Raw genomic sequence first — 14,880 nt, 5'->3', positions numbered from 1 at the left:
TTCATCACTACAAGAAACACAGTTATGTATCACCTTTGTCAACAAGGCAAAAACTTTCATTGGGGAGAAAATCTGCAAGATATTTGGGAAGTTTGAAGTAAGTTGTAAAGGATCATACTGCCTAATCATTGAGTGTTTAATAAAAAAATCAAACCCAGAAGCCAACCACAGATTCAGGTTAATGTTTTTGAGATTCAACTAGCAACACATAGACAAGGGATTATAAAAAAGATTTTTTTCTAATTTTTTGCCATGAAGTAATAAACCTGCTTGGACGTTTTCATCATCAAAACATTTGCAGCATTTAATAAGTTGCTAAAACCAATATCCAGCTGGTGTCATAGAAATTTAGATACAAATAGACACTGTATGCAATGCTGGATTTTACTCAGAGGACTCATTCAAAAAGACTTATCAAATCAAGATCCAATTGTCCTGTGACAGCCTCTGGGATCTTTAAAACCTACAACTTAGTGTAACCTTTTTCTTTCATTTGTCATTTAAAAGAATCACTGAATATGAAACAGGACCACATCGTACAAATGGCAAGCTTCTAATACAATTCTTCTCTGTTTTGTAGTTAAGTGCTGAATGCTCTGAACTCCCACATCTAGACTGTGGCTTTACTGGAAGTATGGGACCGGCCCACTAAAATTTCTTAACCTGCAGGGGCACCAATTTTGAAATACATTTGATGTTAACTTTTAATTAAGAAGATAAATGCATTGTGTGACAGACAGCATATGTGAGACAAATTAATTTAATGACAGTAAACTCACATTTTGCCACTCCCTTCTCTCTATGGCTAAAGAAAGAAAAAAAAATGCTCCCACAAAAAACCTACTGATTGCTGCTTTAGAACTTGAGCTAGCTCTCTATATGATCCCTGATCCAACACTGAAGAGGACTGGGGAGCCTGTGTATTTATGGCAGGCAGCTGATAGAGGAGGACATAGGGAAAAGATGAGGAGTAGCAACTTGTGAGACCAATGCTGAGGCTGCAACAGGAGCTGTATAGTTGAAGACCATTAATGCAGCTGCTGCACCACAAAGCAGCCCAACACCAGCAGCTGGATTTGTCAAAGTTGTGATGAGCAGGGTACCTCCTTTTCTGCAGATTCCTGAAGGATAAGAGAACTATCACCATCTGCTTTTACAAGTGGTTGGTTCATTACAATACACGTGTCTACAGCTGGCTGGTTTACAAGACAGGGAAAAAAAATTTTTTTTGTTGTTCCTAAAAAAAGCACAGATTTATATTCACATGACTTAATACACCACCAGAAACCAGTAAGATACGGGCGTGATCAATGGAGTCCTGCAAGTGCTTCAGATACCTTTGTTTCAAGACATCTAAGATAATCAATCTGCAGCTACAGGACCTGAACAGGATTCAGTTTGTCACATGTCTGTATGCAGATTGTCAGAGCAGGCTGTCTTCCCCCAACCAGAACTAGCTGAAGGTTTCAAAAGAAAAGCAGTTAGTGCTAAATTTCCTAAAAAACAAAGATCTCCACTAACATCCTCTTAATTCCAGAAGACTTAAAAAAAAAAAAAGAATATCCTGTCTTGACAGTTTCATTTTAACGAAAGACTAGGAACTACAAATTTGCCACATTTTATTAAAAAAAATACAATAACAGAATGATACTAATATTAAAACAAAAGATGCACAATGAACACTGCATACACTGTAAACACTTGACAAAATTATTTAAAAGGCAGGCTACAATTCAGTAATGGTGAAATGTTGTTTCCACAGAATCAGTCACAGAAACCAGGGACAGCAGAAGCCTTCAGATGCAAGCTTTGGTTTGTAGGAAAGACTCAAGAGTTTAACCAGTATTCTGACCTTCTCTCTCAGAAAGCGTTCTCCTCCCTACAAATTCAGTGCCATCCACCCTTGTTGAAATATGGCAACTGCCTGAGTTTTCAAGGTAAGATATATACAGACCATGTCCTCATCCTCAGAGGTTTACAGAGCCTTGGAAACACAGAGCTTCTCAAAATCAGGGTTTCTTTTCCCAGGTATCCTCAAACATCCACATTTTACAGTTAATAGCATCCAAACTACTGTGATGTTGTAAAAGTGCATTATATTTTTCCATGCCAACTTATTTGTAAAATCATACTTACTCAGAAGAACATACCAGATAGACTTCTGGTGTGCAGAAGGCTCCTTCCAGCTCACAGGAGAGGATTACACGCCTGACCTGAAACCTAGCCGTATGCTCAAACCTCAAGCTTTCCAGTGGTTGTAACAGCCAGAACAACAGATTCAATAATGTCATTCACTGCATTAATCCTGGCACATGTCAGTTTCAGTTGAAAATCCCAGGATCAACATAAGGATATGCAAGAAACTCCCCCAGTTTATTGCCTTCTGCATCATAATGGAGCATCCGGAAACAAACATCACAGAAGAAACAAGGATCCCCTGGCGCCAGACTGTCTCTGTTGGTTACCCACCTGCAGGTCACAAAACACAAGTGTTTTTTCACGAGTGCAACACATTTGTGGCAAATTTTACTTTGGACTGGAGATGGCAGCAACAAACATCAGTAATAATTTTATATACACAAGGTATTGCATATTGCATATCTCCCATCCCATGCATACAGCTCATTTCCAAACACCACACCCTTTCCACGTCAATCCTAGCAGCTACAGCAGCATTTCCTGAGAAACTCCTCAAACCTGTGTAGCTGGTACTGTGCATTTAAAAAAAAAAAAAACAAACCAAGAATCTTCTGCCCACCCTGTGGCCATCTAAGTCACAAAAGATAGATCTTTTTTTTCCCTTAATGCAAGAAACTGTGAAATGGAGCAGACATGTAGTGACCTAAGCTCCTCTGAGTAATCAAAACAATTTAGGAGTCTAAAAGCAGAACCCAAATGATGCAGACAAGACAAGGTGGGGACTGCAGCACATTCCAGCAAGCACTGAAGTTAACATGAACACAAGTTAACATGTACAAAGAGGGCCTGCCATGTCACTGAGTAATTAATTTATAATAGCACTCAAGAGGCCACGACAGCTGAAGGCCTCTGGTGATTACAGATGCTATCTGCACAGATTAGAACACACTGGACAGCTAGCCAAAGCAGCTCTGCTGTCTATGGTTTAGCATGTCCCCACTTAAGCTTAGTGCTTAATCCTGGTTTTAATTTAATGCATTTACATCACCTCTGGTAATGCCCTCTCCATCCCATCTTTCCCACATATTGACCCTTTGGCTCCACCTCCCCTTATGCCAAATGCCTCACAGATTATAGGCCCTTGTGAAGGCATCCTCAGGGCTCTGCTAGGAACACTGGGATGGACTCCCATCTCAAGGGGAATTGGCTTTTTGCCTGATCCCAGGAAGACTAAGGCCAAACAAGCAAGACAACGAAGACACAGTTGCTGTGCCTAACAGAGGCTGAGAGCATAAACTGTCCTGAGGGAAAAAAGGCAACCACTGTTTTTGCAAATAAATCATTCAGATCTATAAAATCAGGGAGTCTAGCCTAGTCTTTAGAGAAATTTCTACTGTTAATTGAAAGTCTGTCTTGTATATAAATTAACATCACTAAAGTGTATAAAGAGCACCAAATTCACGTTCTGCTCTTTTAAGTGCAGAAAATCATGAAGAGTTCCTTCAAGAATAGCTGCAGAGCACAGTTTTCAAGTTTCCTGTGGGGAAAGTTGAATGCCTTTTAAAAACCTCTAGATTTTATTATATTAGAGTTTGACAGATCTATACCTGCATAGATGCTAGATTAAACAGAAGTGCTGTATGATTTCCGGTGAAGCACATATCTTGCAAAAGAGGAAAATGCAGCATTTTCCCCCCAAAAGCAGGATTTTCAAAAGTAATTGATAAGATATGCAAACTCTAGATATGCAAAAGAACATGAGCCAAATAATTAATCTCTTATTAATTTAGTTCTTTTGAAACTTCTGAATCAATTCCAAATGAACACTACCTGCAGGAAGCCTTTTCCTGGTTAGAGAGAGGTCAACTGCTTGAAGAGTGAAGATTATGATGATGATGACGAAACACATACAGAGTTTTGATTTTTACTATTTTTTTAAAGTTAGTAGCAGCACCTAGAAAGACTTAATTAAGACAATGATAGCATCAAGAATGTAGCATACCTTGCTGTATACATCTTGCACACAAAGCATTTTCTGGTACATAGCCAATGTTTCTTGACAAGCAAGGGATATAGATTCCTATCCAGACAATCATCATGATGAATAAGCCTTGAGGAGAATAAATACAACACATACAATAAAGATGTTGTCATATTCTAAATTATTTGAACATAAGCATGGACATTGAAGGTAAAGTATGATTTAAATTCCCATGTAAATTATGACCAGACTTCTGCTTAACATTTTTTAACACATACGAAGATCTGGAGATACACTGCTAGTTGCACCATCTGTGGATTTTATGGTCACAACTAAATTCAGTATCCTATGGCAACTTTATGACGCTTGTAGTCCCAATTATCTGTTCTGTTTATGCTGGATATTAAGTTCTGCACCTTTATGACTGCTTCTGAGAGCAAAGGTGGGGAGAAAAAGTGCACAGTTTGTTTTCAGAAACTGCACTTGCTCCCCTGCATCCTTCTCATGGACTGTGTTGTCTGCAGCACAGACAGAGGGAGAGAGTTCTCCTTTGCTTTTTAGTTAGTTTAGATAGCTGAGGCAGAGAACTTCCCCAGACTGCGGTTATTCTTTCTGAGTTATTCTAGAACTGATCAGCCTGCTCTGGACTGAAAACCCAGAAAATACCAGAGCTCACACCTGTGACCCACTGGGGCCCAGGATGTGGCATTTCTCAGAGCAGAAGGGACTAGTAAGAGACTGAGCGAGCAAAGCTACACCCCATGGCAAAGACTTTCTGAATTTGCCATCTCTTCAGAACAGAGAGAGGTTTTATTGTTTAATATTATTCATTTTTCTTGTTTGTGAACATAAACAGTTTTTTCCACTTTTCTTCAAGGAAATCTTTTCCTAGATCAGTAGTGGGAAGGGCCACTTGAATTTGCTTTCTAGATGGACCCCTTTGGATGTTTTCTCCCAAATTTGCCCTAAACCAGGACAGTGCACTAACTCAGAAATCTTCAGACCATCTCCTTTCTGTAGTCTTTTTAAAGCTTTTATCTCCTATACAGAGATATCTATCTCCTAACAAGGTATTGTCAGGTGAATCTTCAGAGCATCATTGTGCAACATGCTTTTTTCTGGGTTATGTTCCTTTTGGAAGCCACTATGTATTATCAATACTTTGATACATCAGGCTCCTGGGAACAGAAAATGTCACCCACTACAGACAACCACAGGAGTGCTCTCTCTAGTGCACTGAGCAAAGTCTACACAATCGTTCTACTGTTGATGTGGTTTCCACCTCATGGTCACTATAACCTTCTCCTTCTGGCCTATCCAACTCAGCCCACTATTTCCATTCCTCCATTCTCTTTTCAGTTCCCGCCCTTTAGCTTCAAGTTCAAACTATAGTCCAGTTGAGTCCAGCCACCGCCTACAACATTCTGCTCCCTGATGCTGCAGAATCAGTATGTACTGGCTCCACATAGAAAGATCTTGACACTGTGGTTGCCATTCCTGTTATACAGCAGTCATAGCACACTTATTACAAAGCAGTCCTTGTACACAAACTAAAAGGAAAAAAACAAGGAAGATTACTCTCCTTCCAGAGATATTCCCATGTATATGGAAGAAAAATTTAAGCTCTGCAGAAGGCAGCAGAATAATCTTAAAGCAAGTAAGTTAGTCTAACAAACACTCATCATTTAATGTCTGAAGTTTGTCCAGAGAAGGCTTACTTCCATTTGCCTAAGGACTCCCAAAGAATAGTAACTTACCTTATATCTGTGATTATAATGATGTGTTCACAGTCCCCTTGGTGGCAGTAAAGGTATGGAAAGCCAATTTTCAGGGATAAGTCATTAAATACATAGTCTTCCATCTTAACAGACCGAAGATTTTCATAGCCTCTATCATGAGATTCTGACCACTCTATAATTGTTCTGGAAACAGAAAGGCCATCAGCATAGCAAAGCTATGAACTGTGAATGCAGAGAAAAAGATCCCCTGGGGACATGCAAAATCCTTCACTGAGATATAGTTAAATGATGAAAATCAAAACAGTTCACAACATTCTGTAATAATTTTAAGTGATTTCACAGCAATATTACAACACTATAGAACTGTTCACTGCTCTTGTGGAACATCTGCCTTTCAGTCCTCACGAGGCAGCTTCCTGAGGAATTTTAGTCAGTATATGCTCCTGATGGCACCATCCAGGTCACAGCATAGTATTTCTTAAGTAGTCCAATAATCCAAGTTACTAGTAGGTCATTTTGCTCCCTTGGTCAATGAGTTCATTTTAAAGTATTACAAATCACTTTTTAAATTTTTTTTTAATTCTTATTTTTGTCAAGGAGAAGCATAAAGCTGACAAGTGCAGTTACATTTCCAAAATTTAGCACTGGAAGGGTACTGGCCACTGTAAATTTTTGCTTTTCAGCACACTCTTACACACAAGGCCTCTAACTCTACAAGCTGTGTATGTTATGACAAGCCCTTCTGTGATGACCATTGTTGTTCACAGACAGAAAGACAAGAAGTAAAATATTAATTTCCTTGAAGTCACATACAAAATCTGGCAAAATAACAGGATCCAGTCAGCTCTTCCATACCAGCCATTTTAAACATTTTTATCTCCTAAATCTCACTAGTGTATCAGTAAGACCACAATTCCTTAAAATATCAGATTTCTTTTCTGATCAGTCACAGAGATCCCATGTTGACTTTACAATGAAGGCATTCAGCATATTTTCAAGACTGAGCAGAACAACCATTGTACTAAATGGCACCTGTCACTTTATACAGAAACCCCATCACAACAGAGCAAAACAGAATTTGCAGGTTAAAAAACGGATTCATACTCTTTTCAAAAGGGAAGCAAATGGAAGGAATAAGTAGAGTAAGTAAAGTTAAACTTCTCTGCAAAAACTAATTCATCATGGAAAAACAGTAGGAGAAGTCCATTCCAGCTTAATACTCTAGATATTCCAGTATCTGTAACACCACAAGTCATAAACAAAATGAAACAAATTTTATGCTCCTTAAGGTTTTCCTTAAGTCAACATCCACAAATACCATACCTGCTCAGATCTCTGCACTCTGGGTACCTTTTATCATTATAGAATATGCCTTCAAAATAGAAGAAGGCAGATTTGTAGTGATCCTGAGAGACAGAGAGAGAAGTTTTCGTTAGTCTTATAAGAGAATAAACACCTTAAACAAGAACACGCCAAAAATCTAGGCATTTTCAGTATCTAAATTATATTAAGAGACCTCATTCTACAGGTGTCTAAGAAAATTTTTGCTCTGATTGTAGATACTGATGTGACAACTGATGTGACAACTATGCAGCTATTCTGCTGATATTGTTCTCAAACCATTACAGGTTACTTTAATGCTCTTCTCTTATACTGTTCTCATCATAGCAGTTATGGACTTCTACAAAAACACAGAAAAAGAACATAGGCATCACTGCAGAAATTTATTAATTGCAAGGCACTGACTTTAAAAAATATTAATATTTTAAAAGATTAGCAAGATGCAGTGTGTTTACTTTGAGTGGCTACCAGATACCTATCCAGCTGCTCCTCTTTATTATCAGGACTGGGGAAACAAAATAAGACAGGCAAGCTCATGGGCTCAGATAAAGGCAGTTTAATGAGAAAAAGCAAAGACTGCATTGCAGAAGCAAAGCAATAAAAAGGAGATCTATTCCCTATTTATTCCCTATTTCCCACCTGACCACCCTTGCAGTGAAGAAACATTTCCTAATATCCAATCTAAACCTTCTTTGGTGCATTTTGAAAGCCATTTCCTCTCACCTTGTCTCTTGTTACCCAGGAGAACTGACTCCCTACCTGGCTACACCCTCCTCACCCTCTTTTCAGTTGTAGAAAATAATAATGTCTCCCTTGAGCCTCCTGTCAAGGTCCCCCTAAATGCCATCCCTGCCCTCCAGTGTGTCAGCTGCCCCACACAGCTGAATGTTGTCAGCAAACCTGCTGTGGGTGCACTTGATGCCACTGTCCATGTCACTGACAAAAATGGTAAAAAGCACTGGTCCCAGTATCAATTCCTGGTTGACAACTGCTCTCCACTTGGACATCAAGCCATTGACATGGCAACATTACGCCCGGAAGTCTCTCTGAGCTATTAACTCTAGGCTGTCAAAACACAGGAAAAGCAGACACCAGGACCAAAGACAAGACTTCTCAGATGGCCTGCATGAAGACACAGTGGTAGGAATGTGTTTCACATTCAGACTCTTTGATTCACTTCTATCTGTTACAGTTACCTTCTCTGCTGCTGATAAAAACTGGAAGGAGTGGCTGATACACCAGATGACCCTGCTGCCAGCCAGAGGGATTCTAACAGCCCAGAGAAATGAGTCAAAAAGAACTTGGTGAGGTTGAGCAAGGAGAAGTGTAAGGTCTTGCCCCTGGGGATAAACAAGCTGATGCTCCCCCGTATGCTGAGGGCCACTCAGCTGGAGAGCAACTAGCAAATAGCTTAGGATCCTGGTAGATCCCAAACTGAACATGAGCCAAGATGTCCTTGCAGCAAAGACAGCCTATGAAGCAGATGGGATCCCGTGCTGCATTAGATAAAATATCACCCGCAGGTCAAGGGAGGCGATCCTTCAGCTCTCTCAGCACTAGTGAGGCCATGCCTAAAGGCCTGTCTTCAGTTCTTGGCTAGTCAGTGTAAGAGAGACATGGACATACTGGAGAAAGGCTCTCATAAGGGCCATGAAGATGAAGGGACAGCAGCATCTCTCCTAAAAAGAGCAGCTGAGAGAGCTGTGAGCTCACACCCTGAAAACAAAGATTCCACTACTCAGGTAGTCAAATCTTACTAACATACACAATACCTCTAGGGAGGGTGCAAAGAGGATGGAGCCAGGTTTATTTTAGCAGTGTCCTGAGTGACAGATCAGAGTCAATAAGTGCAAACTAAAATACACACAGTTTCCCATGAACCTCAAGAAACACTTCTTTACTGACACTGACACAGGCTGTCCAGGGAGGTCGTGCAACCTTCATCCTTGGAGATATGCAAAAAACGTTGGGACATGGTCATGGACAACTGCTCCTTTGCTTGAGCAGAGGGAGTAGACCAGATGACCTCTACAAGTCCCTTTCAACCTCAACCATTCTATGATATGACATACATTATATGTCACACAATGTATGATCAAAGTGATTCAATTTCAGTATTTTCAACTAGATAACTTGTTTTGTTTATATCCAGGGAACACATAGCAACTTTGGGAGAGAAGAATAATCCTCATCCCTACATTTGATCAGCATCCAGTTGCAAACAACAAAGCATAGTGGGATGGTCTAGCTTATTATTATTAGTGGGATTAAGCTATTACCTCTGATGTTTCAGAATACAGTTCAAAATAAAATCAGTCCACAGTAAACTCACTGTTTGTGTTTCTATTACGTAGCAGCAGCAATGATAATGTTTTTCTTGATATTGCACAAAACAGAACATCTTGGTAATGCCACTATGAAGTATTTACTCGCAGCGCAAGCAACAGGCAGAAACAATGCAGGTGAATTTAGTGCTGAAGAAAAAAACAACAAAACAAAACTCTGCCTCCCTCTCTATGTTTTCAAGACTCTTATACATGTAGAGGGTTCCACATAGAAAGTTTTACCTTGCTGATGTGCTCTGGTGCTTGATCTGGCTGGCTGCTGAACTCACCACCTATCTGGAGGTCACTGACGCAGGAAATTGAGTCTCTCAGTTCAGTGAGTTTCTGGCTGCCCAGTACAAGGACTGTTTGGTAGGGTTTGTGATCTTTATGCTAGAAAGAACACAGCACACAAATTCAGATAAATTATAACATGTCAGCATCAGCACTGCTCTTTCTTTGATGGCTTAAGGTCATTACTGGCAGCATCTGGCACATCACTTCTCTGAACAGCATCTTGCCATAGCCTCTCCTAAGACTGACACTAAATAGTTTTATTCAGAAACTCAAAAGTTACATTCTCCATCAGAGAGTGCAGTAAAGACAGAAAGTCTGAGCTCACTTATCCCAAATCCAGAAAGAATACTTTAGTTTTCATGTATTTAGTTTCAGGTTTTGAGCTTTCTATAAAATAAATTAACTATTGTGTAATTATTGTAAAAGTTTTATTATGTAAACAACTAACAGAATGAAAGCCGGAATCTGAAAGAGCCTTAAGAAATTACAAGTGTTGAAGAGTTTACCACATGTCTTCAGTAGACTCACTGATTTTAACTGCTTGGGAGAGCAAGGTATTATCTGAATACGAAAAAATCAGAATACAACCCAGAGAATTTAATACCAACCTTCTGAAATATAACAGGATAAAAGATGTTCAAAGTTAAAAGCAGTTCTCCCTCCTCAATTAGATCTGTTGTATTATCTGGTCTCTTTCCAGTTGCATGTGACTCCTGGAAAAACATACTGGTAAATATATATGAAGGTATATAAAGATATAGAAAAATAAACCATGGGTAACAGTCTGAGAAATGCTAACTCATTTATGACTATGTAGCCTTCTGAATTGAAAACAGCCTACTTCCTCCAAGACAGAAGGGTGAAAAACTGCTCCAGTTACGGATTTCAAGCATGTTCCTTCATTTCTCAGCTTTGCTGCAAGACAGCTCGCTGCTCCTTGGCTATTGAGAGGCCCTGCATAAAGGATTTAGAGGCTGCTGTCATTCTGCCCTCATGGAACCTAGCTGATACCAACTTCTACCACTTAATCCTTTGAAATGCTCTTTGAATGCTTTCATATGTCAAGGGGGATTGCAACCCTTAACTTGGGAAACACTAACCTAGAAAGTATACACAGAATAAAATATATGAAAATTACAGTCAGTGCAACACTTCCTCTTATTAGGGAAGCTAGACATAGCTGGAGGTCACAATTTCTCCAGAATCCAAACCCAAAACCCAGCACTGTGCTTGCCACAGTACTGGGTTTTAGAAAATAAGTAAATGTAGTCCTACATTTCCATCCAGCTTTGTGTTCAAGACACAGCCCAGCTGTGAAAATAAGGGAGAGTACAGTGACAGTTTCCTGTCTGTAACAGTTGCCTCCTTTTCCAACTGATGCCTTAAGTTTTAGCTTTCATGTTTTTCAGATTCTCTGCTGCCTAGGCGTGTAGCTCTGAGCCTCATATTAAGTACTGGTAAGCTCTCTTCACAGAGTAGAATCCTTTCCTGCTGAAGACCAAGAACAACTTTCAGGCCCAAAAGTATAAACAACACTGGACTGAAGAGAGGAACAAAAAGGATGAGACCTCACAACCTGAAGCTGTAATTAAACCCCAATATGAGCAATTAAACCCCAGCTGAGCAATTAAACCCCAGTATGCAAATGAACCAAAACTTATAAAACTGTAAGACCTCGTGACGGATTGTCCATTTTGTGACCATTCTAAGTCCACCTCAGGTGTATCCCTGGTCAGGCTCTGCACAAACAACTCCCAGCAATATGGAGTACTCCTCAGATTTAGTAGCAGGAACTTGTACTCTTGTGACACTCAGAGATACTTGTGCTCTCTGCCTTGCATCTGCCTTCTTCATGTGACACATTCCAAATGCACATTTCTTACTGCTCTCCTCCTGTATGAAGGCATCGTGGTCCCAACCACAGAATCACAGCTCTGACACAGCTTGCTTAAAGAATGCAATAATGACCACGTGTTCATTCTTCAGAAAAACAGCAGTAAGACACCACTCATTGAAAACCTTTATGAAGGTTTCTGTTGCTAATATTTTCTCAGATACTCTCCAGGCCAAGAGCAGAGTAGTTGCATCATGTTGTTTACATAATGTGCCTGGGTCTCTGAACAGCTGAAACATAACTCATGACAGACTAGGAAACCTCAAGGGGAAAAACAAGTCTAATAGTCACATGAGGTTCTTTCCTCACAACACTTCTGTCCCTAATTTTTACAGCAGTTTGTGGCTTATTCAAGCCACCGACTCCAACACTTCAATGTCCTTGAAAGAGTTCAAAGAATGTGTATATGTGGTGCTTAGTGACACAGTTTAGTGGTGTATCTGGCAGTAATAAGGTAATGATTGGGTTCAATGATCCTAAAGGTCTTTTAACCTTAATGATATGAACATTTATCAAATGAGGTTTTGCTGTTTAGGACTTCAATGTTTGTGAAGAAATCATTTAAAAATATTAAGCATAGTTAAAAAATTCCAATAAGGCTTTTGAGGGGCTGATGACCGCACTCTTGGCTCCTGGCAGTTCAGAATGACTGAAAAACTTGGGTTACAAAGCTCAGAAGCAGGAATTTACCACCACTGTGCTGCTACTGTTTTCTTCTTTCAGCCCTACTGAAACTAGCTTACAACCACTGACACACTGAAGCTTAGTTTCCAACACTGGACTCCAGGAGCAAAACCATCAGACATTTCATCTATATCTATGTCTAGCTGTAAGTTCACAGCACTTTAAAAAAACAGCCACATAGTGGTAACAAGCTGGAGCTCCTCCTTAACTACATGCAGTATTAATGGACAGTTAGAGCAGACTTCCTGTCCTATCTTTCCATAAAATGCCTCTATGCTTAATAATTACCTGCAAACTTGTATCTGCAAACATTTACAGGGTTCATTTCATAGCACTGAATAAAAAAGCAACCAGAAATTGGATTTCGGGTGTCTTGAGAGCTTATAAGATAACAGGCAACTTACCATCTCATAGGTAAGAGTTTCTTGTCTGCAAGCCCGATCCACAATAATTGTTTCTTCTCTCCTCTCTAATTCCTTCTTTCTAATTCTGAGGGGCAGGAACACAAGAAAAAAATTCATTCAACAATTTCCATGTAGAATTTCAAGAATGCCACGTTTTTAAATGACACAAGCTACTACTAGAGAACAGCTTTTAACGAGCAGGATTCCTGTCTGTCTTAGTGGGACAATTTAAAATACTCATCTCCTGACCCTCATAAAACCTGACAGGGCAGAGGCCAGCCTGTGGATTTCAGCTTGTGGGGCTTTTCCCCCTTATGTGCAAATGACAGGTTGGTTGTGAGCAATTTTACACTCACAATAAAAAACAGCAAAACATTATTTGAAGAAGTTGTTTTAGGACAAAACACTTTGTGACCTTGTAGGAAGCTGTTTCAACAGTTTTTCTGCCTCAAAAAACTGAATTGATGTTCAAGCAAAACACAAGGAAAAAGCAACCCACGTACATTCTTTCTCAGCCCCACAGCATAGACACTTTAGAAAAACCCCAAAACAAACCTTCATTATCATTTATAGGAGAAAGAGCATCAAAAGTAGAATGCCTGTTAAAATACAAGTACTTAACAGTGGTTAAGTGGCATGAACACCCAATTCTTAGCACCCAGGACAAGTTTACTCATCCTCCAGACCTTCCCAAGGATCCTCAGTAACAATCAGGCTTAACACTGATCACAGTCTAAACACATTTCTTTATATTAGTGCTGTGTAAAGTACAGCAAAGGCCAAACTGGCCAAGTTTGCCAACCGCTAAAAACCTTACGTACATTGGTTAACCTCTGAAATGCACCAGCAGTATCAATGAATTCCATGAACAAAACAAAATTCAACAAAACAGAGAGGGTTGAGATAAAGAGTTTATCTGGATATGGAATCAGTACCTACAGTCTGGCTGTTACAGTATGACTGTGAGTTACTAGATACATGCGACAGGTTTCTTTGGAGGAACCTCACACACACAATTATCAGAAGGCCCCTGCACACTCCAAACTTAGGCACTACTTCAGAAGCACCTAGGTCCAGAAATCCTCTTCCAGCAAGAAAGATGGCATATTCTGTATGTCTTAATAAAAAATTCCTAAGCAACACTCGAGCAGAAGACTTATACCAATGACCCCATCATAAGCTGGTGTTTCCACCTTTACAGTATTTTCATAGGGTGCTTCAGAAAGCATTGCCTGGAACAGGCAGCCAGCTGCACTTCCATGCTGATTTTCCCCTCCACCTCAAATAAGGGTACCGTGAGAGCACTGCAACAGCATACCGAAGAGTAAGCAGACTGCTGTCTTCAGGAATAACATCTGGGTCCTCTTCTTTTTCAGAAGGCATTAATGTATCAATGCTAGAACAATAAAAAAAATAACAGATAGAATCAAAGAACAGTTTGGGTTGGAAGGGACCTTAAAAGATCAGCTAGTAGCAGTCTCCCCAGCAGCACTGGCAGGGTCACCTTTCACTGGCCCAGGGGCTGCTCAGGGGCATATCCAAACAGTGGTCTTGAACACTTCCAGGGATGGAGCATCCACAAATTCTCTGGGGAAACTGTTCCAGTGTCTCTACACAGTAAACCATTTCTTCCTTATACCTTATCTAAATCTAGAGCTATCCTCTTTGGACATGGCAGTGATTTCTCACAGTCTGTGGAGAAGTATAAGAGGCAGGGCCCTGGAGGTGCTTTCGCCACCTTGACCCATTTACAATCCCCATTTCAGGTTGTGCATTACAGCACACCAGATTCAGAGGAATCATCATATGCACATCCCTTCGTCGGTAGTCCTTCCCAGAAGCATTTTGAATTAATCACAATAGGATTTTATCCAGCTTAAAAATAGTCTGAGAACAAAAACATTTAAAACAGAGAACCTGCCTTTGAATAAGACTTGATTGCTTTTGTCTCTCCACTTTCGCGGACTCTGTAAAGGCAGGGCTTACTCCAATGCCTAAGTCCACCCTCAGTTTGAATCCCAGTAAACTCTTGTGCAAACCCATCTCTTTATGGGACAAAATTACCACTGGTGAAGTC

The 14,880-nt window shown here is 40.0% G+C and overlaps 1 protein-coding gene across 1 annotated transcript; it reads right to left on the bottom strand.

Annotated features, from left to right (window-relative positions):
* Positions 1 to 319: 319 nt before the first annotated feature.
* On the bottom strand, positions 320 to 14,193 carry SNAPC3 (small nuclear RNA activating complex polypeptide 3). The gene is made up of 8 exons (XM_083884319.1): positions 14,122 to 14,193; positions 12,804 to 12,888; positions 10,430 to 10,534; positions 9,768 to 9,917; positions 7,183 to 7,265; positions 5,878 to 6,042; positions 4,142 to 4,249; positions 320 to 2,469 (listed from the first exon to the last, which is right to left on the bottom strand). The coding sequence occupies exons 1-8, from the start codon at positions 14,184 to 14,186 to the stop codon at positions 2,322 to 2,324; spliced, it is 909 nt and encodes a 302-aa protein (XP_083740445.1). The 5' UTR covers positions 14,187 to 14,193; the 3' UTR covers positions 320 to 2,321.
* Positions 14,194 to 14,880: the final 687 nt, after the last annotated feature.

This window comes from Zosterops lateralis (genome assembly GCF_965231275.1).
Source record: "Zosterops lateralis genome assembly, chromosome: Z".
Classification (NCBI taxonomy): Eukaryota; Metazoa; Chordata; class Aves; order Passeriformes; family Zosteropidae; genus Zosterops; species Zosterops lateralis.
The sequence above is the reverse complement of the archived record's forward strand: the minus strand, read 5'-3'. Positions and strand labels throughout refer to the sequence as shown.